The 23686-nt window shown below is 43.0% G+C and overlaps 1 protein-coding gene across 1 annotated transcript in view; it reads right to left on the bottom strand.

Annotated features, from left to right (window-relative positions):
* grid2 (glutamate receptor, ionotropic, delta 2) overlaps positions 1–23686 on the bottom strand; it is a gene marked incomplete at both ends in the record, with an annotated part of 386075 nt that overhangs the window by 23855 nt on the left and 338534 nt on the right. The window contains 2 exons of the mRNA XM_079730216.1: positions 16271–16460; positions 19938–20076. Of these exons, the coding sequence (XP_079586342.1) occupies positions 16271–16460; positions 19938–20076 (329 nt within the window). The remainder of the gene's footprint in view (positions 1–16270; positions 16461–19937; positions 20077–23686) is intronic.

The raw sequence follows: 23686 nt of genomic DNA on the forward strand, positions 1-23686 counted from the left end.
CTTAAACAAATCACCTATTGCGACGCCACATTCAAATCTTGGCTCAGCCCTCGTTAGGCCAGAGAGATATGGGAGAGTGGAGGAGGAGAGGACTAATGCCGGACAGATGTTGGGAAGAAGCATCGTGGGACCTGGATCACTGAGCCAAAACTAAGATGCAACACTTAACACAATCTGGCAGAATAATCTAATGTGTCTTTGCAGCTTTAGTTTTAATGCTGTTTTATTCAGTTGCATTTTTCCGAATGAATCCTTGTGAGTGGATCGGGGACTGCGCTTGTTTACTCATGCTCCCTCGGTACACGTTCTTCTGTTCGTCTCTTGGTCGTGTGCTCTCTCGCAAACATCTGCTGGTGCACATGGAGTACTGCTACTTGCTAATTAGCAGAGATGCTGCATGCAGCAAGCAACATATGAAAAGTATAGTGCAGAGAGTGCATATGATGAGATTGCGAGAAACGGAGGACGCCACACAAGCAATAATCATTTGATTCCGACTGCACACCTTGAGTTGCGAGCATGCTTTTTTCTTTTTAATTTGATGGAAATGGCTATTATTATTTTATTCGGTTTTCTGCTAATAAAAAATACATAATCGTCATGTCATGTTGATTGCATGGCGTAATGCTTGGATTTCATCATATTTGTTCTACGATAATTGGTTATTTCTGCCCATAATAAAAGCAGTCTCCCTCAACGTTGACCTTAGAATAACGGCATGTATACCAAAGGCCTAATTAGCCGCTTGACTTTCAGATCAAACACATCTTTGATTGGCTAAAACCCAGTCTCAGTACAGATGATACAATCGCAGGTAATTGGTCAGCTCACATTACCTTAACTTAATCATGTGATAAAGGCAAGCCGTACTCAGAACAAGACGCCACACTTTACTAAAGCGACCTTTAGTTCCAGAGTTCGAACTTCAGTCAGGAACACAGAGTTTAATATGCGTGAATGTGAAGATGGGATATTTTACACTTTATTATTTTATTATGGAAGAAAAATTATAAAATAGCTGGATCAAATTATAGTATGAAGCTTGAGTACCGAGTAAGGATTCATGTGTTAAACCAATATGACAAACTGATTAATCAGGCCTATAAGGGTCAAGACAAAGTCCCCGAGATCCAACATTGGGGAATTTTAAACATTAGGAAAGGATTTCCCTTTTAAAGCATTTCCAAATGGAATAATGGAAGAGTTTTAGTTTGACCTTCTTTCAAACTTCACACCTCTCTGTCTCACTGAGACTGTTTAAAAAACATAGTTAAAACCTTACAGAAATTGTCATAATTGCAATGAATGGGAGATAGAGAACAGGAGTGAGAAAGAGCAATAGAGAGAGGAGGATGGAAAGAGATCAAAATAGAAGGATGTACCCTTCAATCTCTCTAGATGTCCAAGTCTATAAAGAACTGACCCCCCTTTGCTAGCCCTCAGAGTTAGCATCATTTACGTATTTATATTGCTAGTATGTATTCTGTTTATTTTATTTATGAATGTATTTGTAATTAAATGTATTACAGACTATGATTTATCTCCTTAAAGGAGAAATAAGATGACATGGTCGTGCTAGCAATAAGAGAAACACTAGCAGTAGCAGTAGCAGTACAACTGTCTAGCAGTAGCAGTACAATTAGCAGTACAACTAGCATTTAAATGGGGGAACATTTGAATTATATACGATTCTTATGTTGTAGTACACAGTTAAAGGTCCTTGCAAAAATAAGATTTTTTTAAAATTTGTTTACTGCCATTGGACAGCATGACATCATTTATAAATCCACAAGCCAGACAACCATTTAGGACACATATGGCTCATATGTGTTAAAAATAATGTTTGTGTGTCTGTGAGTGTGTGTGTGTGTGTGTGTGTGTGTGTGTGTGTGTGTTTGAATATCACTTTGGTTATGTTTGCTATTCCCGGTGTTTCCATGCGTGTCCTTGCTATTTGTACGTGGATGAGTTTATTTGGTGTGTGCGCACTCATCTGGTGTGTGTATATGTGTGTGTGTGTGTGTGTGTGTGTGTGTGTGTGTGTGTGTGTGTGCGTGTGTGTGTGTGTGTGTTCCCATCTGGTGTGTGTGTGTATGTGCTGGAATATCATTTCATGTTTACTTGTACGGGTGTGTCCATATGTACAGGTGTGTACTATGTGTACGCATGTGGTTTTATTTTGTGGTGTGTGTGTGCGCCCGTGACTGTGTAGGCTCGAGTGTGGGGTGAGAATGTGTGTACAGCACTGTCTCCTGGAGCTTCTTGTCAAAGATGAGATGTGACCTAGAAAACAGAAGTTATTCCACCTGCTAAGCCCCGGGCCAAAACCAATACCTCCTACGCTCCTCTCCCTCTCTCCCTCCTCTCATCCCTTCATCCGTTTATCTCCCTCTTAGCCCCCTCTCATCCCTCCCTTTATGCCTCGCTTTATGGCTCCTGCCGTTCATCCTACCTTTCCTATCCCTCCTTTAGTGTCTCTTCTGATAGCCGAGCCTAGACCACCTTGACCTCCGCTCCAGCTCTTCTCTCTGCTGCGTTCCCTCTCTTCTCCACAGCCTTGTGGCCGTCTGTTCTTTCAAAGACGGCTGGCCAACTCCTTGGCATCAGACAAAGAAAAAAGCAAAAGGGTGCCCGAGATAGCATGCCTTTTCGACAGTAGAGGGGATATGAGAGAGAGAGAGAGAGAGAGAGAGAGCGAGAGAGTGAGAGAGCGAGAGAGCGAGAGAGAGAGAGAGAGAGTGAGAGACAGGGAGATTGAGAGAGAGCGAGTGAGAGAGAAAGATAAAGAGAAACAGAGAGACAGAGATAGAGAGAGACAGAGAAGAGAAGAGACAGAGAGAGAAGTTGGTAGATGGTAGATGGTCCAAAAAGCACAGAAAAGGTAAAAGATGAAGGCCAGTTAAAAAAACAGACAGAAAGGATGGCGGCAGGCCGAGTGAGGGAGGACAGAGGGGGTGAGGTGGGCTAAAGGCCGGCTGGAGGAGTAGAGAAGGAGGGACAGAGGAGAGTGAGAAATCAAATGTGGAGTAGGTTGAATGCAGATATACCCAACTTCCAAACACCAACTGACTTTTCTCAGCCATTTGATCTCGTTCCCTAATAATAACCCCCGCTCTGGTTTCTCCTTTGTTTATTGCTTTCCAGTGCCTCTGTTTTGATCTCCTATCAAGGTTATGTAATCACTCCTGCCCTTGTCCCTGCTCCCGCCTTTTAATCTCCTCAAAAAAATTTCAGTTAATTGAACGAGTGCCAATGAATCGTGAAAAGTCAAGAGAAACAGATGGCTTTTCTCTCCCTCTCCCTCTTCCTCTAGTCTGTTTTACAGGTACTGTCAGCTTAATTATATCTGAGCTCAACATATGTCAGTCTAAAACAACTGACGCAAACCTAGCCCTGACCCCAACCCTACCATCTGTAGTAGCGTTCTCCTTTTCTGATCATGTGGAAGTGTGTCTGGGCATGCACATGTGTACATATGATTGTAACTTGGTCCGATAGAATAGCAAATAAAAGTCATAGAAATAAAATACACACATACAAATACACACAACTGTTGATCCAGTATAGAGTAATTAAGTAATTGGGGGACAGTAAAAGGGACACCTCACCATGAAAATGGAATTTCAGGACAATGTTCAGTAAAAAAATGGGCTTGGCACAAAAAGCATGCGTTCCGTGAGTTTGATGTCAAAAACGGGGTTATTCATAACAAAAAAGGGTCAGATTGGGGGTTCAAGGATTCCACCGCAAACCATTACGACATGGAAGTGCTGGCAGACATCAGGTGTACCTGTTTAGTGCCAGCGCCTCATCCCCAAAACATGTCAATTTGAAAATGCTAATGTAATAGCGTCCCTCATCTCGGAACAGTCACCTGAATGAGTACATGTTTATTGGCTGGAAAGTTCAATTACCTTATGTGGTCGGCTGATTGCTCTGTGGACGGTTTTAGCATGTGAGGTAGAGAGCTGCAGACCGTCCCATTAGTGCTTTGGAACCTCGACACCATGAGAGGAGAGGGTAAAGAGTGCAAGGCGTGTTCAGCCGGAGAAGACAGAGCTGTCCTTATTACTGGGCAGTCTTTGCACAAATGGGTCGCTATCTCGATTTGATCATTCGACCGTTTAATCGATCGTCAGCCTCTCGTTATGAGTGGATGATGAGGCCAGTTGACCCACGCTCCTATTACAGAGTGCAGAGCAACTAAACCTGAGACTGGTTTGCGGATTTATCCTAAACATCTATTAGTTTTACATCCAATGTCCACAACGTGCTGTGCACTCTTATTATATTAGTCAAGCGTGTGTGGAAGGTTATTTGAGCGATCCATCACCTCAGGCAGAGGGATAAGAACAACCATTCACAATGTGCGAGTGAAACACTGCAATACACTGACCTATACGTCAGCCCTCAAACCAACCACATACAAACTAACTAGGCAGAAAAGTGAATGTGGACATTTCTCTGATGGTTGTGTCCACAGGCCAATAGATCACTCAACAAGGGAAGTGCGAGATTGACATAAAAGATGATGGAAAAGAAAGGAGAAAGCAATTTAAATAAAGCAGTAAGATTAGTAAAAAAATATCAGTTAACTTTAATTTTTCATTCTTTCTTCTTTTGTCGCTCTTATGTTTTCTCAGTTGGAGATTATTTCCAAATGCCCCCCCCCCCCCCCCCCCATACAGACTGACACACACACACACACACACACACACACACACACACACACACACACACACACACACACACACACACACACACACACACACACACACACACACAAACACACGTCGGGGGGCCAAACAGAAAGAAACGCTGTGGTATCAAAAAGGAGGACCAGAAGACTTACAGCAAAAATATGTTTTCTGCTCGGTCCCATGGTTATGGAATCCTAATGAGCCTTGCTTTTGCTTTCCAAAACAAACAGGGATACATACATTTTATGTGTTGTATGTTATGTTATATTTTTTTCAACATTTTAATGGCGGAGGTACAGCCATAGCAGAGTACAGTGCAGAGCACAGTGTTATGGAGGGAGTTGAGATGATACACCCTGCAGCCTTAATGCAAGTGTGCTGTTACCAGACCTTCTCTAGGGTGTAGTGATATGTGGTAGCCCTGACATTTATGATACAAGGGCAGACATGCCTTCAAGATGAATCCAGGTGGGATTTATTTTAGTTTTATCGGCCCCTCCGAACTATGCACACAGGCACAAGCAATATAAAGTAAGGTTTCTGGAGACAAAAATGTGAATCTTTTTCACATCCAAGATCCAAGTATTGAGCACTGCATTGTTTGAGGATTTTAAAGAAATGGTAATCAAAATATCTCAGAAATAACTCAGAATTACAGAATAACAGAATTATAACAGAATTATAATAACGTTTGTGAAAAGCCCCACCGAAACCCACCAAAAGTGGATGAATCAGTCATGAATGAAAGCAATCATGCTTATTCATGATGTGATCAAGACACGGCGTCCCACTAAAGTGGTGTGTGCGTGTGCAGTGAGAATGAAAACACAGAAATAAAGGGGAAAACGCACATATGCACAGCGAACTTCTGACACGAAAAAAGTTTATTCTTTAATTGATCTGGAGCACGCACTGTTGACCAGGCCTGAGGTACTCTGTTGTCCGAGCACGCAAACAAGTAAACACAAACAAATAGACAGGTGCAAGCACACACACACACACACACACACACACACACACACAGGGGCAAGAAGAACCGTGAAAAAGAATTGAAACTGGTTACAGATGGGCCACCCTGAGTGGTAACCTTGGCCACTGACCTGACCCATAACTTGTTGACAGTAAGATAGCGGCATAGCACAAACACACACTCGCCGAGGATAGATCTAGTTTTGACTGGGATTTACGAAGGCAAACAGGTGGCAAGAGGCAACACAAAAACAAACACGCACATAGGCACACAAACAGACACACACCCACACACACACACGTTTGCGTTCAGAAAATAGCACACACATACAGTGGGGCAAAAAAGTATTTAGTCAGCCACCAATTGTGCAAGTTCTTCCACTTAAAAAGACGAGAGAGGCCTGTAATTTTCATCATAGGTAAACCTTAGCTATTGGAGACAAAATGAAAAAAAAAAATCAAGAAAATCACATTGTCTGATTTTTTAAGAATTTATTTGCAAATTATGGTGGAAAATAAGTATTTGGTCACCTACAAACCAGCAAGATTTCTGGCTGTCACAGACCTGTAACTTCTTCTTTAAGAGGCTCCTCTGTCCTCCACTTGTTACCTGTATTAATGCCACCTGTTTGAACTCCTTATCAGTATAAAAGACACCTGTCCACAACCTCAAACAGTCACACTCCAAACTCCACTATGGCCAAGACCAAAGAGCTGTCAAAGGACACCAGAAACACAATTGTAGACCTGCACCAGGCTGGGAAGTCTGAATCTGCAATAGGTAAGCAGCTTGGTGTGAAGAAATCAACTGTGGGAGCAATTATTAGGAAATGGAATACATACAAGACCACTGACAATCTCCCTCGATCTGGGGCTCCACGCAATAACTCACCCTGTGGGGTCAAAATGATCACAAGAACGGTGAACAAAAATCCCAGAACCACACGGGGGGACCTAGTGAATGACCTCCAGAGAGCTGGGACCAAAGTAACAAAGGCTACCATCACTAACACACTACGCCGCCAGGGACTCAAATCCTGCAGTGCCAGACGTGTCCCCCTGCTAAAGCCAGTGCATGTCCGGGCCCGTTTGAAGTTTGCTAGAGAGCATTTGGATGATCCAGAACAGGATTGGGAGAATGTCATATGGTCAGATGAAACCAAAATAGAACTTTTTGGTAAAAACTCAACTCGTCGTGTTTGGAGGAGAAAGAATGCTGAGTTGCATCCAAAGAACACCATACCTACAGTGAAGCATGGGGGTGGAAACATCATGCTTTGGGGCTGTTTTTCTGCCAAGGGACCAGGACGTCTGATCCGTGTGACGGAAAGAATGAATGGGGTCATGTATCCTGAGATTTTGAGTGAAAACCTCCTTCCATCAGCAAGGGCACTGAAGATGAAACGTGGCTGGGTCTTTCAGCATGACAATGACCCCAAACACACCGCCCGGGCAATGAAGGAGTGGCTTCGTAAGAAGCATTTCAAGGTCCTGGAGTGGCCTAGCCAGTCTCCAGATCTCAACCCCATAGAAAATCTTTGGAGGGAGTTGAAAGTCTGTGTTGCCCAGCGAAGGCCCAAAAACAGCACTGCTCTAGAGGAGATCTGCATGGAGGAATGGGCCAAAATACCAGCAGCAGTGTGTAAAAACCTTGTAAAGACTTACAGAAAACATTTGACCTCTGTCATTGCCAACAAAGGGCATGTAACAAAGTATTAAGATGACCTTTTGTTATTGACCAAATACTTATTTTCCACCATAATTTGCAAATAAATTCTTTAAAAATCAGACAATGTGATTTTCTAGATTTTTTTTTTTCATTTTGTCTCTCATAGCTGAGGTATACCTATGATGAAAATTACAGGCCTCTCTCATCTTTTTAAGTGGGAGAACTTGCACAATTGGTGGCTGACTAAATACTTTTTTGCCCCACTGTATGTCATTAATATGCTCTGTTTAAATAGTATGTCATATACTGTCATATCTCTTATGACAGTATACAAAACTGAGGACCCGAGGACTCTGGGAATTGAGAAAAAAAAATGGCAGGAGATAGTCAACCTCTCACAGTTTATCTAGAGCGCAACGGAGATAACAGGTTCATGGAACGGAGAGAAATTTGAAGATAGACAGACAGAAAAGGTCTAGAGAACGAAGGCAGGATTGTTGGATAGTGGTGGGTTAGTTAGACAGGCCAATTAGACGACATATCCATAGATGATTACATTATTATTTGATGAAAAATACTATATGTCTAGAGGGCTGTGCTGTTACAGGTGATTGGACTCAATAATATAGTATAGTTCTCTACATGCTCTTAAGGTACCACTGCTGTTGGGTGCAAACACAGCATTGGATGAATAAATAAAAAAGTGACATTTTCGGCAATCAATTAATGCCAATCTCTTTGTGTGAGCAACTTCTATTAAAGACATTTGTCCGAGTCTGAAATGTCAAATAGTTCCGTAATGGATTTTCTTTGGTCATCGTAGCTAGAACTCTTAGAGAGTAGCTACGGAGAAATATTATATATTTTTGGGGGGGTGGGTTGGCAACACGCCTGTCTACCAGTGTCTATCACACTCTCTACAAGCCCTTAAACGTGCCATCCTTTTCCTTTCAGACCTTCAGAATCTGACACTGTTATCTCTCTCAGACGGGGGTTAGGGTTAGGTTTAAAATAATTGTGAGGCCCCTATTACTGTTGAGCATTTCAGTGGAATTCAACATCATTTATTACTACCATAATGTGAGCTGCGCTTTACCTGTTTGATGCTGACAGCATGCAACACACCGCTCAACCTCAGAAGCCAGCTTTAGTCAAAGCCTTGTGTTTGCCGAACCTCTATTGTACCACTAAGGTAATACAATCTGTCAAATGATTGCAGTGACATTCATATGTTGTGACCTGTGGATATTGTGTTCACCCAGCCATCTTCTTTTCCTGCTCTTTCTATATATCCGTCTCTCCTCCTGTCCATCACTCCACTCTGCTCTCCACAGTGAACCTTAGAAGCAATGTTTGTAGTGTTATACACACTGAATTATCATGACTGAGGATGATCTTAGGCCTCGTCCAAACGTATATGGGTATGCTCAACAGGTGTTGGCAGGAATATATCTTTTGAAAACGAAAAAGTTCTCATGTACGCGTGGACGTGGTCTCAACACCAAAGCCATGAAGGCACATCAAACTAATTACTATTAAGCAGACTTTTTTCTCCAAAGCGACCGACGGTGAACCCATGTCAGTACTGAGCAGGTTGAGGTTAAGAGTGTTGATCAGGGAGGCCCACAGGCAGACGACACGCATTGGGGTTATACCCATAACCTTTGACCCGAGATGTAAACACCCTGAACTCTAGACTCTCCTGCCCTTTGGCGCACATTCTTGAAGTCAGGGGAGGAGTGATCCTTTAGACAACATTTATGTCCATGAAAGTTGGGTCTCTTTCTTCTCCCTCCCTCACTCTCATCTCCCTCTACTGTATCGCTCAATTGCACATTGTTTTATGTCTCTTCCCTCTCCTTCCGCTCACTTATATTTGATTGGTTTTTATTAGCTCCACTGGCTGCTGCCCCCAAGAGGCAGTTACAGGAGTCGTGAAGAAAAAAAGAGAATTGAAAACCTTCAGTCTTCCTCGCCATCTTTAGATCTCCCTCGTCCTCAAAACACGGCCGCACCTGTCCTAACATTTGGCCACCGTCCTCTTCCTACGTCGCTAAATTGCAGTCTTTCTAGCTCCTTCACGGCCCCTCTTGCGGATTCTCAATACATGTCGTCCCTGTGGCTCCCCCTCACATCCCCTCCTTAGCCCTCATGTTCCCCTCCCCCTCAATCACCTCCTCATCCAGTTCCTCCTCACCTCCCCCTGCTTCACCTCCCCTCACCTCTTCCTCCCGTCGCCACGTCTTCCTTCTCTCGTCAGGTCTTCTGTCTTCTTATCCCTCCTGTCCTCTGCACTTTCCCTTAGTCCTCCTCCTCCTCCTCTTTCTCTCCCTCCCCAAACATCCATCTAACCCCGACCCCACCTCCTGGATTCCCTTTTCCCTGGGTCCAACTGGTTCTCCTGGGAGTGGAGGGGGAGGGGACATAACGCTCACGCCTTCCTGCGCACAGGGGGGTTTGAGGGATCAGGGGGGAGCCGCCACCATATTAGCCAGCATGCATGGCTGCTGCTGGAGAAATCGCTGCAATCTCCCCGTTGAATTAGCGGGCAAATGAATGGCGGCTGGGAGGACATCGCAACACTCTCCGTGGGGATAGGTGAGGAAATTATGTTAAGCGCCATTATCCCTACAGTCATTACGGGGGATGGATATTCAGCCATAGGGAGATGATATGTCCGCAGATGAAGGCTTGTAAGAGGGGAGTGGACTATAATAAAACATATGTATAATAAGTCAGGCCATTAACGGAATGTTTTTAATCACAATATGCACTTCCGCCACGAGCATAAAGGGAACCACTGAGATTTGTGAAGTAAGTGTGATTAATTATCATGCTATAGGTCGTGTGTGTGTGTGTGTGTGTGTGTGTGTGTGTGTGTGTGTGTGTGTGTGTGTGTGTGACAGTCTTAGGATTGTACTTAGATATAATGGAGCAGGGCATACATGTCTACATGCATTGTCATTTAAAAGAATCCTATTTACAAAGACACACACACACACACACACACACACACACACACACACACACACACACACGTACACACACAATAACAATTGATATATTCTCAAAAATTCAATATGTTTCGCCGCTGTTGATATGAATGACCTTATCAGCCGTTCTGGTCATTTCTATTTTATATTCATGTTATGTGAGGGATTTGAAATTGAAATGCAGCATATTGAAATTGATATTGAAAAACTGAAAACTGCATCATAGATGCCAAGGATTCCTTGAGATGAATTTAGGGCATGACATAGAAAACAATCGTTTTTTTTTTAACTGGGTAGACGGATCCAACCATTCACCTTGGACCTGCGCTATTTGACTTTTCTATTGCAGCAATTTACACCCTTAAAAATATTTGAACTAGAACATTTCTCAAGAATAAAACGCACCCATTCATTAGTCAATCTATCCAGGAAATTTTCTCTATGCTTTTCGCTATATTCTGGTCCACTGTCAAATTGCCCTGTAAATCACATGTTTATTACATGGCTTTATAGATGCCAGATTCTGATTGGTCAATTACGCCATTCTAGGCTAAAAATTCTAGGTTATTTCTGAATAGCAGACCGCTGCTATGAATAACAGACCACTGCTATCGACACAGTACTGATCATAGAGTCTTGAGCATCTAGATTATATCAATCCGTAGAAAGCAGTCCGGTACATTTGGTTGCTTTTGAAATCATGACAAACGTTTGCTCTTCCACAACAATAAAATACGTCACTCCTTCAGAAAACACCACTCTTTTTTTGTCCTTTTTTGATCAATAAAAGCGAAAAAAAAAAGATCAACATTATTTTTTTTCTGGTCTAACATGCCAACGAACACAGGAAGTTGCACCGAAAGAAAAACTGGAAACACACATCGACGCATATTTACAATCCTACAAAGGTATCCAGAGAGGGGACATGTTGAGCAACAGCCTCAACTGAAGCAGGTGTGTGTGTGTGGGTGTGTGTATTTGAACTTGAATGAGTATGTATTTTCCCAGTGTGCAAATGTGCAAGATAAAAAAAGCTATCCTTTGTGTGTGTGTGAGAGTGAGCTCACAATGTGTGCGTCTTTGAGCTTAGCTTTATAAATTCAAGCATGCCAGAGCCATTACGCATTCTCTTGCATCTTCTGAGCAGCGTGGGCCTGATCAGAAAAGGACGTGCATTTTGGCCAGAGAACCTGACTCTTAAGTGTATCTGTCCGTGATCCAATCGCTGTGTGAGACTTCAAAAGGAACTCTTGCGAAAAATAACCCATTTGTGCTCTTCATCTGATCACTAATTCATTTCACTAGACTTATCTGTTATCTATATTCCAGCAGACATCATTTTTAACAATTTAAAAAGTAAGGTGGAGCACGCTCTGAGAGCAGACAATCGATTAATAAAAAGGAGCACCACTATTGCTAATACTTACACTATTACTCATAGTTAAAAATAACCATATGGTTCCACCTTGAGGAAAAAAAAGCAAGACATTCTCTCCTGTCCTCGAGTGATTGCAATGTTTGCAACGATGATGACGTTTAGGTGGCTGTGAGATAAACGTGAAGAACAGTGACATCCTCCCCTCTCATACCCCATTTGACATTAAGTTGATGAGATACCAGGCATGTATATTTTAGACGTTAAGTGCCTTCTTGCTCAAATGTCTGCATTCTTACCTTTCAGCCATGTCTAATCACACACGTGTGTGCGCACACCCACACTCACACACACACTCACACACACACACACACACACCTTTGTTTGCTGATTTATGCGTGAGTGTCTGTGTGCCCGTGATAGAGTAGACATTGCAGACTTTGACCTGTTTGGGCACATAATACTATTGTGGTACAGGGGATCGAAAATCTGAAGTGGGGGAAAATCCATAGAGCAGAGCAGACAACAATGGCACGGCACAGGGAGAGCTTTATTGACAAAGACAGAAGGAGGGAAGGGGGATGAGGGACTTGTGGGCAAAGTGAGTGGAGAGAGAGATTAAGGTGAAAAAAGAGGGCAGAGCTACATTGAGACGAAGAAAGGATGGAATATAGAGGGGAGAGCGAAAGAGAGAGAGACTCAAAGACACCCATGTAGGAGGTACGGATAGACTTAAATAAGTGGAAACAGAAAGAGATTACAGATTGAAACAATATATACATGGCATTCAAAACCAAAAGTAAATCTAAAACCGTTGAGCCATTGACTGAACAGGTGTGAGATACAGAGAAGTGGGAAGATGTGACAGAGGTTATCGCTGTGCTTGTGTGTATGCAGAGCTGTGCATGCATTGAGCCCTCTCAAAACACTTTCACGTCAAAACTCTTCCTTCTCACTTAAATTATGCTCTATTTTCAAGTTACGGCCTGCTTGCAAAACATTTCGGACGGCCTCCAAAGTGCTCTATATCGAACGCTTTGAATTCGAAAAACGATCTGACAGGTGGTGAGTCACTGTGAGCATGAGGTACTAGGTACATACCAGCCATCTGGAGATGCAGGAAGTTCCTGTACAGCCGCTTCGTTCCATGCCGAATGCCAGTGGGCATTATATGTTTTTTATCTTTCAATTATATAACATTGTTTATAAATCGTCTGTACGACGCACCGTAACAATCGCTCACAACTGTGCAGAACGCTCTGGAATCTGAATTACAGCCCTCCTAGCTTTCTCATCTGCCCACAGTAATGTTTGACGTAAGCTTAATAACAAGGGCCACGTCAATTAATTTTATTATCATAAGATATGGCAAGATGACAGTGGCGTAAGTAGGTCATTAAGTGCCCTGCAGAAATCATTTTAACTTTTACCGCAATCCATCAAAAATATATAAGAAATATGTCAAAAATATATATTTCGGTCAAAGGCATGTGACTTTAATGGGACATCTGCTATTACATCTGGGATATTATTTTAAACCTATGGGTTTTGAACATATGTCTCGTTCAATGCTGTTGTGCAGTGATTAAAAAGCAAGTTGATCAGGGATTGCCAATTGAAAAGCAAATACTGCTGCAATGGGGAGGGGGGAGGTTGGGTTGGACCGCAACCTGTTTAAGCAAGTCCCAGACCTGGTCATTGGTGATCAGTGACCACCAGGGCAAGGGTGATCATTGACCACAGGTCAATTCATTTTTTATGTTTTGGGTAAGGATTCAAAGTTATGAAACATTGGAAATGGCTGTGAATATATATTATACGTTTCTTAACTTCAAGTACAGGAATTAACAAACAAAGGTCTTCAGCATGTAGTGGCGACCCCTAAACAGGACCCCTTGCACACCCATCTTCCCTCAAATCTCAACATCCTGTGTGTGTTTGTGTCTGCCTGAGTGCGTCGGTTTGTATTCTAAAAAAACATGTAAGCTCAAAGGTACACACAGCACAGATCAACCCAAACGTGATATGGCAAAGTACCAACACAGTACCACTAGAGTGCACTCTGTCTCTCTACAGGAACGAGAGAGAGAGAGAGAGAGCGAGAGAGACAGAAAGAAAGAGAGACAGAAAGAGAGACAGAGAGAGAGAGAGAGAGAGAGAGAGAGACTGATACATAAAAAAGGAATGAGATTGAAGCCGGAGGACAAGTGGAAGTGGGGAGCAGAGGTGGGGAACCTGGAAGCAGGATTACAGTGAGAAAAATATGATAGACATAGCAGCAAAGGGAAATGTGTGAATAAGAAAGCAAAAGGTAGGAATACTTAAAAAAAAAAACGCACAGTAAAAAAGATAGTGGCTGAAGAGAGAAAAGCGAGCATTGCAGGGAAAAGAGGGCCACCACATCGGTACAGGGCCATTTCAGAGGAGGTCTTGCTGGAGGTCCCCTTGTTTACCCCAGCAGCAGAGAGGCTACACTCTGGGGACACCACCCCTGCCAGACGGGGTTGGAGGTGCAGAAATGAAAGAAAATAACTAGACCTCCCCCGTCCTAAGCCCCTGGGGGGGCCAGGGCCCCCTATTCGCCTTCATCTAGCCCCCCCTGTTCTGCAGCTCCCGGACCCCCCTGGGGGCAGGTGGGCTCAGCTGCTCTCTGGAGGCGCGGCTCTTCAGCGAGCACACCCGATCCAGTGACAAAGGAAAGGAATTGGCCGTCATTAAATCTCAGTGTTGAACCCACCGATGGGAAATCTCCTGGGGCAATAAGAAGGCTATGCTTCTCGTTTCACCCCAGCCGCCTCAGTCATTAGATTGTATTCATATGGATTTACGGCCGTCTGCAAACACATGCATATTAGGTGTGTGTGTGTGTGTGTGTGTGTGTGTGTGTGTGTGTGTGTGTGTGTGTGTGCGAGAATGAGTGAGTAATTGAGTGATTGAGTGTAAGCGTGTGTGCGTTCATGTGCATGTGTGGGGATGTGTGAGTGCATGTGTGTATGTGTGGGTCTGTCTGCGTATGTGTGCGTGCATGTGTGTTTGAGTGTCACAGCCTCGCATCCCAGGTGTCTCAGATGAACCCTTAGCTGTGACAGGCCCCTGTCGCCTGCTTGACACGAACAGAAGTGTTGCCTGGAAGAACGCAACTGGGCGGCTTATTTATCAGGTTTAGAAACAGCACGAGTCATGAATGATGATCCATAAATCCATCCCCCCACAAACGCACGCACGCACACACGCACACACACACGTTGCTCCGTTTAGGAATATCATGCAGACTCCGAATATTAAAGCAGACTATCGTAACTTATTCAGTCAACATGCTCAACCAACTAAATCTGGCCAGCCTCTAAACAACTCACACCTTAAAATGTCACGCGTCATCTGCTATAAGAGTGAGTGCACACACACACACGCACACACACACACACACACATCCATGTGATTCTTACCTCTTCTCTACGAGTGCAGACACACACACACACACAACACACACCGCACACACCTCCTTTCGTGTCAATTAAACTTTGCGCCTTGTAGTAAGGCTGGCTGCTGCTCAAATGGGATTCTAATATAGGATGCTAATATACTCCAGCGGGAGCGCGACGGGGGCTAGCGCTAGACGCTAAGCTAGCGGGAGGAGGCTGGTGTGTACACAAAGCATACATTATGCGTACAAATGAGATGCTGCAAGCAGGTATTTACAACGGCTAGATAATTAGATGCCGGGGATTAAGTGTTTAACTTTGCACTCGTGTACGTGTATGTATCATTAACACCGTTTAGAAGGATTTATCCCCCCCCACCCCCCCCAACACCCATGCAGCGGCCCACCACAACACCACAGCGTCGCCACGGCTGCGCTTTGTTTGTCAATATGCTGCGCGGAGATAGAGCGGGAGAGCGTTGACGGGGTTTAAGAAAGCCTTGAGCGGTTGCCGTGCACAGAGGTCACTGAGACGATATGAGGCGTCATGCAGCCAGCAGGAAAACTCAAACCGCTCAAATCCATCATAGAGTGACTCTTTCCTCGGTAATTCACTGAAATAACAAAATGTGTAGTGGGTTTAGCTGAAACACATTGCTCAATAAACGGATGGGTAATGCTACTTGAAAGGAGTTATTAAAGCTGTGTATATATATATAATATTGTTGCCACCATTCCACAATATGGGCGACTAAATAATTGAGCAAATTGGTGACACACATTCGATGTGACAGAGAGGGATTCGGTCTTGGTAAGCTATATATGAACCGGCACTACTTATTTTTTCTACTGCCGCCATCATGTTCTGGCCTTTATCTCCAAAGACCAAATTAAACTAAAGTGATGGCTGTGGAGAAAAAGTTTGAAATAAGTTTGAAACGAAAGTGATGGCTCCAGTGGAAAAGTTAGCATGGCAGTGTAGGTTGAACACAGGAGTGGAATAGATCTATGACCCTATAAGGAGTTCAACGACAAAATGATACAAGTTGGCTATTGATGAATGGCCACCTGCTATGGGATACTCAGTGCACTTCTTACAGTTAAAAAAAAGCTAAAGGAAAGACAACTATTGAAAAGCCTTACCTTGCGGATTCCTTCCTTTGACTCGTCAACATTGTTGTCCCCTGTGCGGTTTATCATGCGCCACATCTGAGAGTACATGGGGTCCCTCTCGAAGGGGTTCATGGCTTTGGAGCGCACCTGGTCGTAGACCGCAGAGTCCAGCACGGTCCCGTATGGCAGGTCGGTCTGCCGCGACAGGTCCTGGAGAGACCTGAGGCAAAACCGGGGGGGGGGGGGGGAATGTATCATTTTCGCATGATGAACAAGGCTCCATTCTGAATCCTAGTTCTGAATGAAAATGTCACTAAACGGTTGGGTAAACAATGATGATTGATCTACGCCAGAGAACATGTGTGAAATGGTGAAGTCGTTTGGACGTCCGTTGCAGCTACGTCTTTATTGTGGAGGTGTCTTCCCGCTTAGTCTATCTTAGTTTATCTGAGCATAACGTAGTTAAATTGAGTGCAGCATAGATTAGGGTAGTGGTTGCAGGGGTCGGGGGGATGGGGGGGGGGGGTGTGTGTGTGTGTGTGTGTGTGTGACGGATGAGAGAGCTTTTGCCAGGACTCCCCTTAACGAGACACACCTGGGTCTCGTTAACCTTCCTTTGTTATGCATAAGCCTCCTACAGGCGTCCACTCTCTAATTCTGTCTCTACTGAACAATTTTTTGAACCTGAATGCTACGTTTTTCCTTATGAGTTGAAATTAAGTTATAAGAAAATGAGATAGATTATTCAAACTTGCATAAATTACAAAAAAATGGGTTACAGCAGTGTGTCGTTTTCCCTAAGTATATGTATCAAGATTACAGCATCAGCGTGTGTAAAAACAGGCCGATGCATCAGGCTGTGTAAACACAGCCTGATGCTTGCAGGTATAAATATATAACAACTGAGAATGTTTCTTTAAAACCATATAGTCTCTCTAAATATTTACAATAAGATGCCCAGCTAATGTTAATGGGGAGTCATTACGAGATAAAAAAAAAATATAAAAAAATATAAAAATATATATATAAAAATAAATATATAAATATTTGTTGTTCTTCAAATGGCGACAGTCAGGCCACCACAGATTGTTTTTAAAAGAAAGCACTGCATGTTAGTACACATAAACATGTCCATTCTAATAGCATACTCATCCAATACAACAACATTTATTCATAAAGTAGCATAAACATGTCATCACACAAGCGCCAGTGGGCTATATTGGCGCCTTTATATGAGTATGTGTGTCTCTCCAATCCCATTTATGTACATGTGTAAATGTATCGAGAAGCATTCATTTGTCATTTTCTCTCTCTGTTAGTAATGTTCGGGTACACACAGTTAAGATGCTGTTTTGCCCTATTTATCTTTAAAGAACTTAGATAAAAAGACAATCCTTGGAAAGAGATGATATTATATTTTCTTATAGTTAATATGTTTGTTCTGTTTAGGAAAAGGAGACACACACACACACACACACACACACACACACACACACACACATACACACACACACACACACATCACCTCGCTGCAGATTTTTATCAAAGCAGAAAATAAATCAGCAGTTTTAAAAAAAAAAAACGTATTTGGCTCCACCTGTCTTTGGTCTCTCCTTCTTCACTTTTCCTGGAATAATTTCTTTATTCCTTTCCAGATTTATTCACCACATGAAATACTTTCATCCTTTCCCTTCATCTTACCCTCCCTCTCTCTCTACGCCTCTCTCTGAACCTCTCTCTCTCTTCGTCTCTATTTCTCCGCTGACGTTCCCTTGTTCCCTTGTTCTGGCCCTTCGTAGCTCCCTGCCAGCTCACCGCTCTCCCAGGACAGCGACACATTTACACAGAAACCGAGCGAAAACATCAGAGCGTGAAATGGTACAGAGCCATCGACGGGAACTTTTTTCTTCTTTCTTTTTCCGGACGAGAGGAAGGAATTAACATTTGGGCTAGAACTCATGGCTTACAGCAGAGAGTCTCAGACTCATTTTCAAAATTGTTGTCCGTCAGATGACAAAATCGCTGTCTGTTCTCTACTTCATCACAATGTCCCAGAAATAAAAGAAGGGATATTTTTTTCTTTGGCTATGCTGCAGAATCCCCCCATTCTTGCATTTGCTGGGTGAGCACAAGAATTACTATTTGGAATCGTTGTTGTTTCTCGGAATAACGTTCAGAATCGTTTTTCTGGAGCACATCAGGCGCCACGCCCCATCGCCTCCTTATTTAGATTCCCTTGGGCCAGAGGTTGCCACTGTTTAGGAGGTAAACACACCTCTAATGACCCCAGGAGAGTCAACTCATTAACCAGCACACATTGAAATCCGGAATCAGCTGAATGGATGCTGAATAAGGCAGCAAACAGTGCTAAGTAATGGTACCTAATGTAAACAGACAATCAGGAAGAGAAAAAAAGAGAGAGGGGCCACAAAACAACAGAGAAAGCGAGGCCCCCTTGCTAAAGTTATTGTCACATTAACCGGATAGAGGTGCTTGGGAAGACCAGTAAAGAGGAGATGCACTCATCTGTGTGCGAAAGCACCATATAAGTGCTGCTTAGCTAGGCATCACTCAGGGAGGGGGACACAATATGGGGCCTGATGAGGATCCACCATCAGGCCAATTTATTTTTATGGATCAATATTCATCTTTTTTTCATAAGATTCAAATGCACTTATCAACCGTCGGTGGACAGACATTGCTTTGTTGTTGTTTTTGCTGCTGTCAAAGTGGCAACACTGGAAATGTTTTTCAAGGTATCGTTATGAAGAAATATCCAAGCCCCAGACTCCACATAGAGATATTGTGTTTGATTTCATGACAGATGGAAGAAAAATACAAGACGACGGGTGGGAACCATTGAGTGACGCACACAAATTAAGGAACACCGCGAGATGAGATTCAGACAAATAAATGTTATTTACCCCGACGCCAGGCACTATTAACCATGGCACTGCCGGGCATTCTGCATGCTTCTCTGCTCTGATTATTCCAATGAGAGATGAGTATTTTCTCGTGCCATGGGGCAAGAAGCATGCAAACATATTAACAAGCATAGATAAACAACAGACCTTCTGGGTATTTGTGTGTGTGTGTTTGTGTGCGTGCGATTAGAAAATGACTGATTTGAGTTAATATTTTTTGATCTACAAAATTGTCCTCTCTAAAATCGTAATATTTTCTTACTCAACTGAAACATGGGTGGGCAGACATTCACATCCACCCCCACATACACCAACACCCACACACACAGACCCACTCACCCAGCCACATACACGCCCACACACACAGGAAATAAGTTATATAGAATGATGGATTGAAAAGAGACATCAACAAAAGTGACGAGGCCGGTTAAGAGATGAAAAGTGGTGGAAGAACACAAGCCTACTCAAGCCTAGTGAACCCCAATGTGGTCATGTCTGTCTTCAGTGATGGGAACGCCATTGCATAGTTAATAGGACATGTGTCTCATGAATACAGCCCAGGCTGTCTCAGCAACTTTTGTGCCTGCATGTGTATGAGTGTGTGTGTGTGACTGCGTGTGTGGGCCTGCGTGTGTGTGTGCGCGCCTGCTTTTGTGCGTCCGTCTGTGTGCGCGTGTGTGCACTCGCACGTGCATGTATGTGTGCATGTCTGCATGGAACAGATTTTCGATCCACAATAGAACAAAGATTGAAAGCAGAAAGGTGTTACTTACTGGATGGAGTTCTCTATGCGGGTGATGGTAAGGAACGCGGCCAGGTTGGCGGTGTAGGAGGAGATGACGATGAGGGCAAACATCCACCACACCCCCATCATCATCCTGGTGGCCAGGGTGGTGTAGGGCACCTCTCCACCTGGAGAATGTCAAGAACAAGTGGACAGGTGTTCAAATGGGAAATATTCAAGGAAAGCATTCCAGATGTACATAGTGTAAAAACCACACACTAAATGATAAAGGGGAGACTAGGCATAGGTGTTGTTAGGGTATTGCTAGTCATATTGATTTGTATTGTACCGAAAGAGTGACCCTAAAGCCATGCCATTGACTCTTGCCATCCCAATGGATACTTACAATACAAACAAAATCTAGGAGACATTTATTTGGGAATAGTTTCCATGTTGTACTAAACTCATAACTAATTCATCATACATTACCCTAGCACTAATTCATGAGATGCTTCAATTCTGAAACACTAGGCAGAGACAACATGGTTTATACTATTTTTAAATCCCCGGCAGCACGTTTGCATTGTGTGCATCTAACCGAATATTACATTCATTATGTTATATATAATATAACAAATATGTATATATTATATGTATATATATTATATATATATACATTCATTTTGTTTTCATAATAGTAAAAACAAACAAAAACTACAATTTCACTGTTGCTATACTCTTAGTCTTGTGTTTTTTATATTAGTAAAATAATATTCTGATTCCTCATTCGTACAAGGTCCTTAAGCAATGTATTTCTAACATACATAATATGAATGTGTCATGTATACACACACACACACACACACACACACACACACACAAACATACACACACATACACACTCCAAATACACCCACACACACACACACACACACACACACACAGTGGTGATCGATCTGTGTGATGCACTGACTTAATTGAGGTCTGTTATTTTTAGATTCATTCATCCTTGTGGGATAAATGTAACCCCTTTTAAGACAGACAGACAGACAGACAGACAGACAGACAGACAGACAGACAGACAGTCCTTTCCCCTCATGTCCGGTTCACTCAGCTGGGATGCCATCCATTCAATAATGCTCTCTCTCATTTACACACACACACACACACACACACACACACACACACACACACACACACACACACACACACACACACACACACACACACACACACACACACACACACACACACACTTACTTTATATTTCTTTATAGTAAAACACTGTATCCTTAATCTATTTCATTACAAACTCTTTCTTTCTTCACCTTATATTCTATTGTTTACCTCCCCATCTCTCTCTCTCCCTATAATTCTGTTAGTAATCTCCACCGCCCCTCTGCTCCAGGTTTATCACCCCCAGACAGAGAATGTGTTGAGATGAAGGTGTACAAGGGGTGACTGAATGTTTGCTTTATTCATGTACGGTCTTTACCTAGTGCAATGCGAAACACAACATATTGAAGGCACCACTCTACCATATATCAGCTTACCAATATCGCACATGTAGAGAAGGGGTTTTCATTTATCTACTAAATCATGTTTGTCATGTGTTTCCCCGAGCTTTTTTCTTCTTTTGCTTCTGTAGTAAGCTGTAGTATGGCTTATCAAATGAATAATTGATATTCTTTGGGAAGGATGGCCTTGAAAGGTTTGAGCTTGGAGCTAAGGTGTTTGGAAAACATGTGTCTAGTATCATTTTTCATTTTCCACCCATCTCTTTTGGTCCATGACTTCACATTTATCAAAAGCAGACTCAGCCACAGCAGCATCTAGGAAATTCCAAGCTGATTAACTGCCACTCTAAATAATTGTAATGTTAATTAATTTATGGTTTGCATGAAGAATCCATCTTCTTTCATTAATTGCAATTAACTGCCGGCCTTCAATATTAAAATGTGCATTAAAGAATGATAAAAAACAGGTATTGTTATTAAGCGTATAAAGTGCATGCACTGTGAACTGTGCGTGTTTGAGTGTGTCTGGAGTTGACTGTATCTACAATATTGAGTACAAGCCCATCCAAGTGTGAGTTGTGTGTGTGTGTGTGTGTGTGTGTGTATGTGTGTGTAGGTGCATTAGGAGTTGCAGTACATTAGGAGTTGCAGAGTTTTCCTCTGATACATCAGAGTAATTGTCCGCTACGCGTCAAACTTTAATCTTAATGGCGAGGTATCATGACTATCGAGACTAGAGTCCAATAAAAAAGAAGTCCAAGATAGAAAGGAAAATAAGAGATAGGGGAACTCAGATAAGGAAATTATTGTAGGGATGGAAATAAAAAATGGGTATCTAAAGGTCATAAATGTAAGGGATGAGTGTGCTGAAAGGGGTCCTGAAACAATTCATCTGAATACACACTGGCCATTCATATTAGAACAAAGCCACATTTCAGGAACTATTCTCTTCATTTGCTCGAACAACCTTCCAGCCTAGCACACAGCTTGTCATAGAAAATTTAACATAAAAAGGCTCATGGAAATCATGTAAATTTGACCAGCCGCCTCAACAATTTGTCATATGCCTCAACATTTGGCTAACCCGGAACAACATTGTCTTTCCTGCATACAATGCCATGTATTGGATGTGGATCAAGAGACCTGGGACTCATGGTACACTGACAGAACCAAAAGGGCCAAATGCTTTGGTTTGCCACAAAGGAAGCGCCTCTTTTGTCACGCAAGAACGCACGCCCACGCACACGCACACAAACACACACACACACACACATACACACACACAGACACAGGTGAGTCTTCCCGTTTTTTTACTGTAAACAGACGCAAGGGGCTCTTCAAAGCCATCCATATCAAGTTGTGAGAGCACTTGTGTGTTCATGATGGCTACCTGAAATGGCTCCTCAATGCGGCACCCACTGAAATTGTGTCCTTTAAAGTGGTTGTGAGACTTCTTGAAGACTAATCCACCATTGGCACCACCATCTAGTAAAGGATGGCTATGGAGTGAATTCGAACACAGTATATTTAATGGAATACAGTATATTAAATTGAATACAACTGCAATCTACAGTGCTTGTATGCTGTGTGAGTAAGGCCAGAATCTAAACAATCCGTGCATCTTTATGAAAAAACGCTATGAGAAAAACGCTTACGTACTATGAGCCAGCATGTGTGGCTGTGCACCGAATGACCAGCTAAGTGACACACTGGTGTGTTACAGTTACAGTGGTAAGACTCAAGCTGCTCTGCTTCAACAGAAATCAGCTGGCAGCAGGACAAATGTCCTGTCAGCTGATTGAATAGGCCGGCCTGGACGCCTCTGTGAATAATTAACCGACTGCCCCTCAGTGCCTACACGGCTCTCTCACTAATTGTCCTCATAGACGCCACACAGAAAGATAATAACAGAGGTAGTGATAATAGTTAGCGGTGCCTAGGTTGATGGACGATAGGGTGGCAAGAATGTGCTCTACTCGTACCCTCCTCTGATTGGACAGCTGGAGCACACGGTCGTCCAATCATGTCACAAGGAGAAAATTGAGGCAGAGACGGTCTGTGAAAATTCTACAAAGAGGTGTGCACTTGTATGAATTGAAAACCTCCCTTTTTTGCGGTTGCCTTTTTGAAGGCCAATTTCTACTTGTACTTTTTTATGGGCCGACACTGGTTTGACATCACACAGATACCCATCGGAGGTGCCAGGAACGGACGATTGGATTTTGCAGAGAGTACAGTGTTTCCCCGCACTTCTGTTTCAAGTCTCCCAGCGATATCATCA

Source organism: Pollachius pollachius, assembly GCF_949987615.1.
Source record: "Pollachius pollachius genome assembly, chromosome: 1".
Taxonomy (NCBI): domain Eukaryota; kingdom Metazoa; phylum Chordata; class Actinopteri; order Gadiformes; family Gadidae; genus Pollachius; species Pollachius pollachius.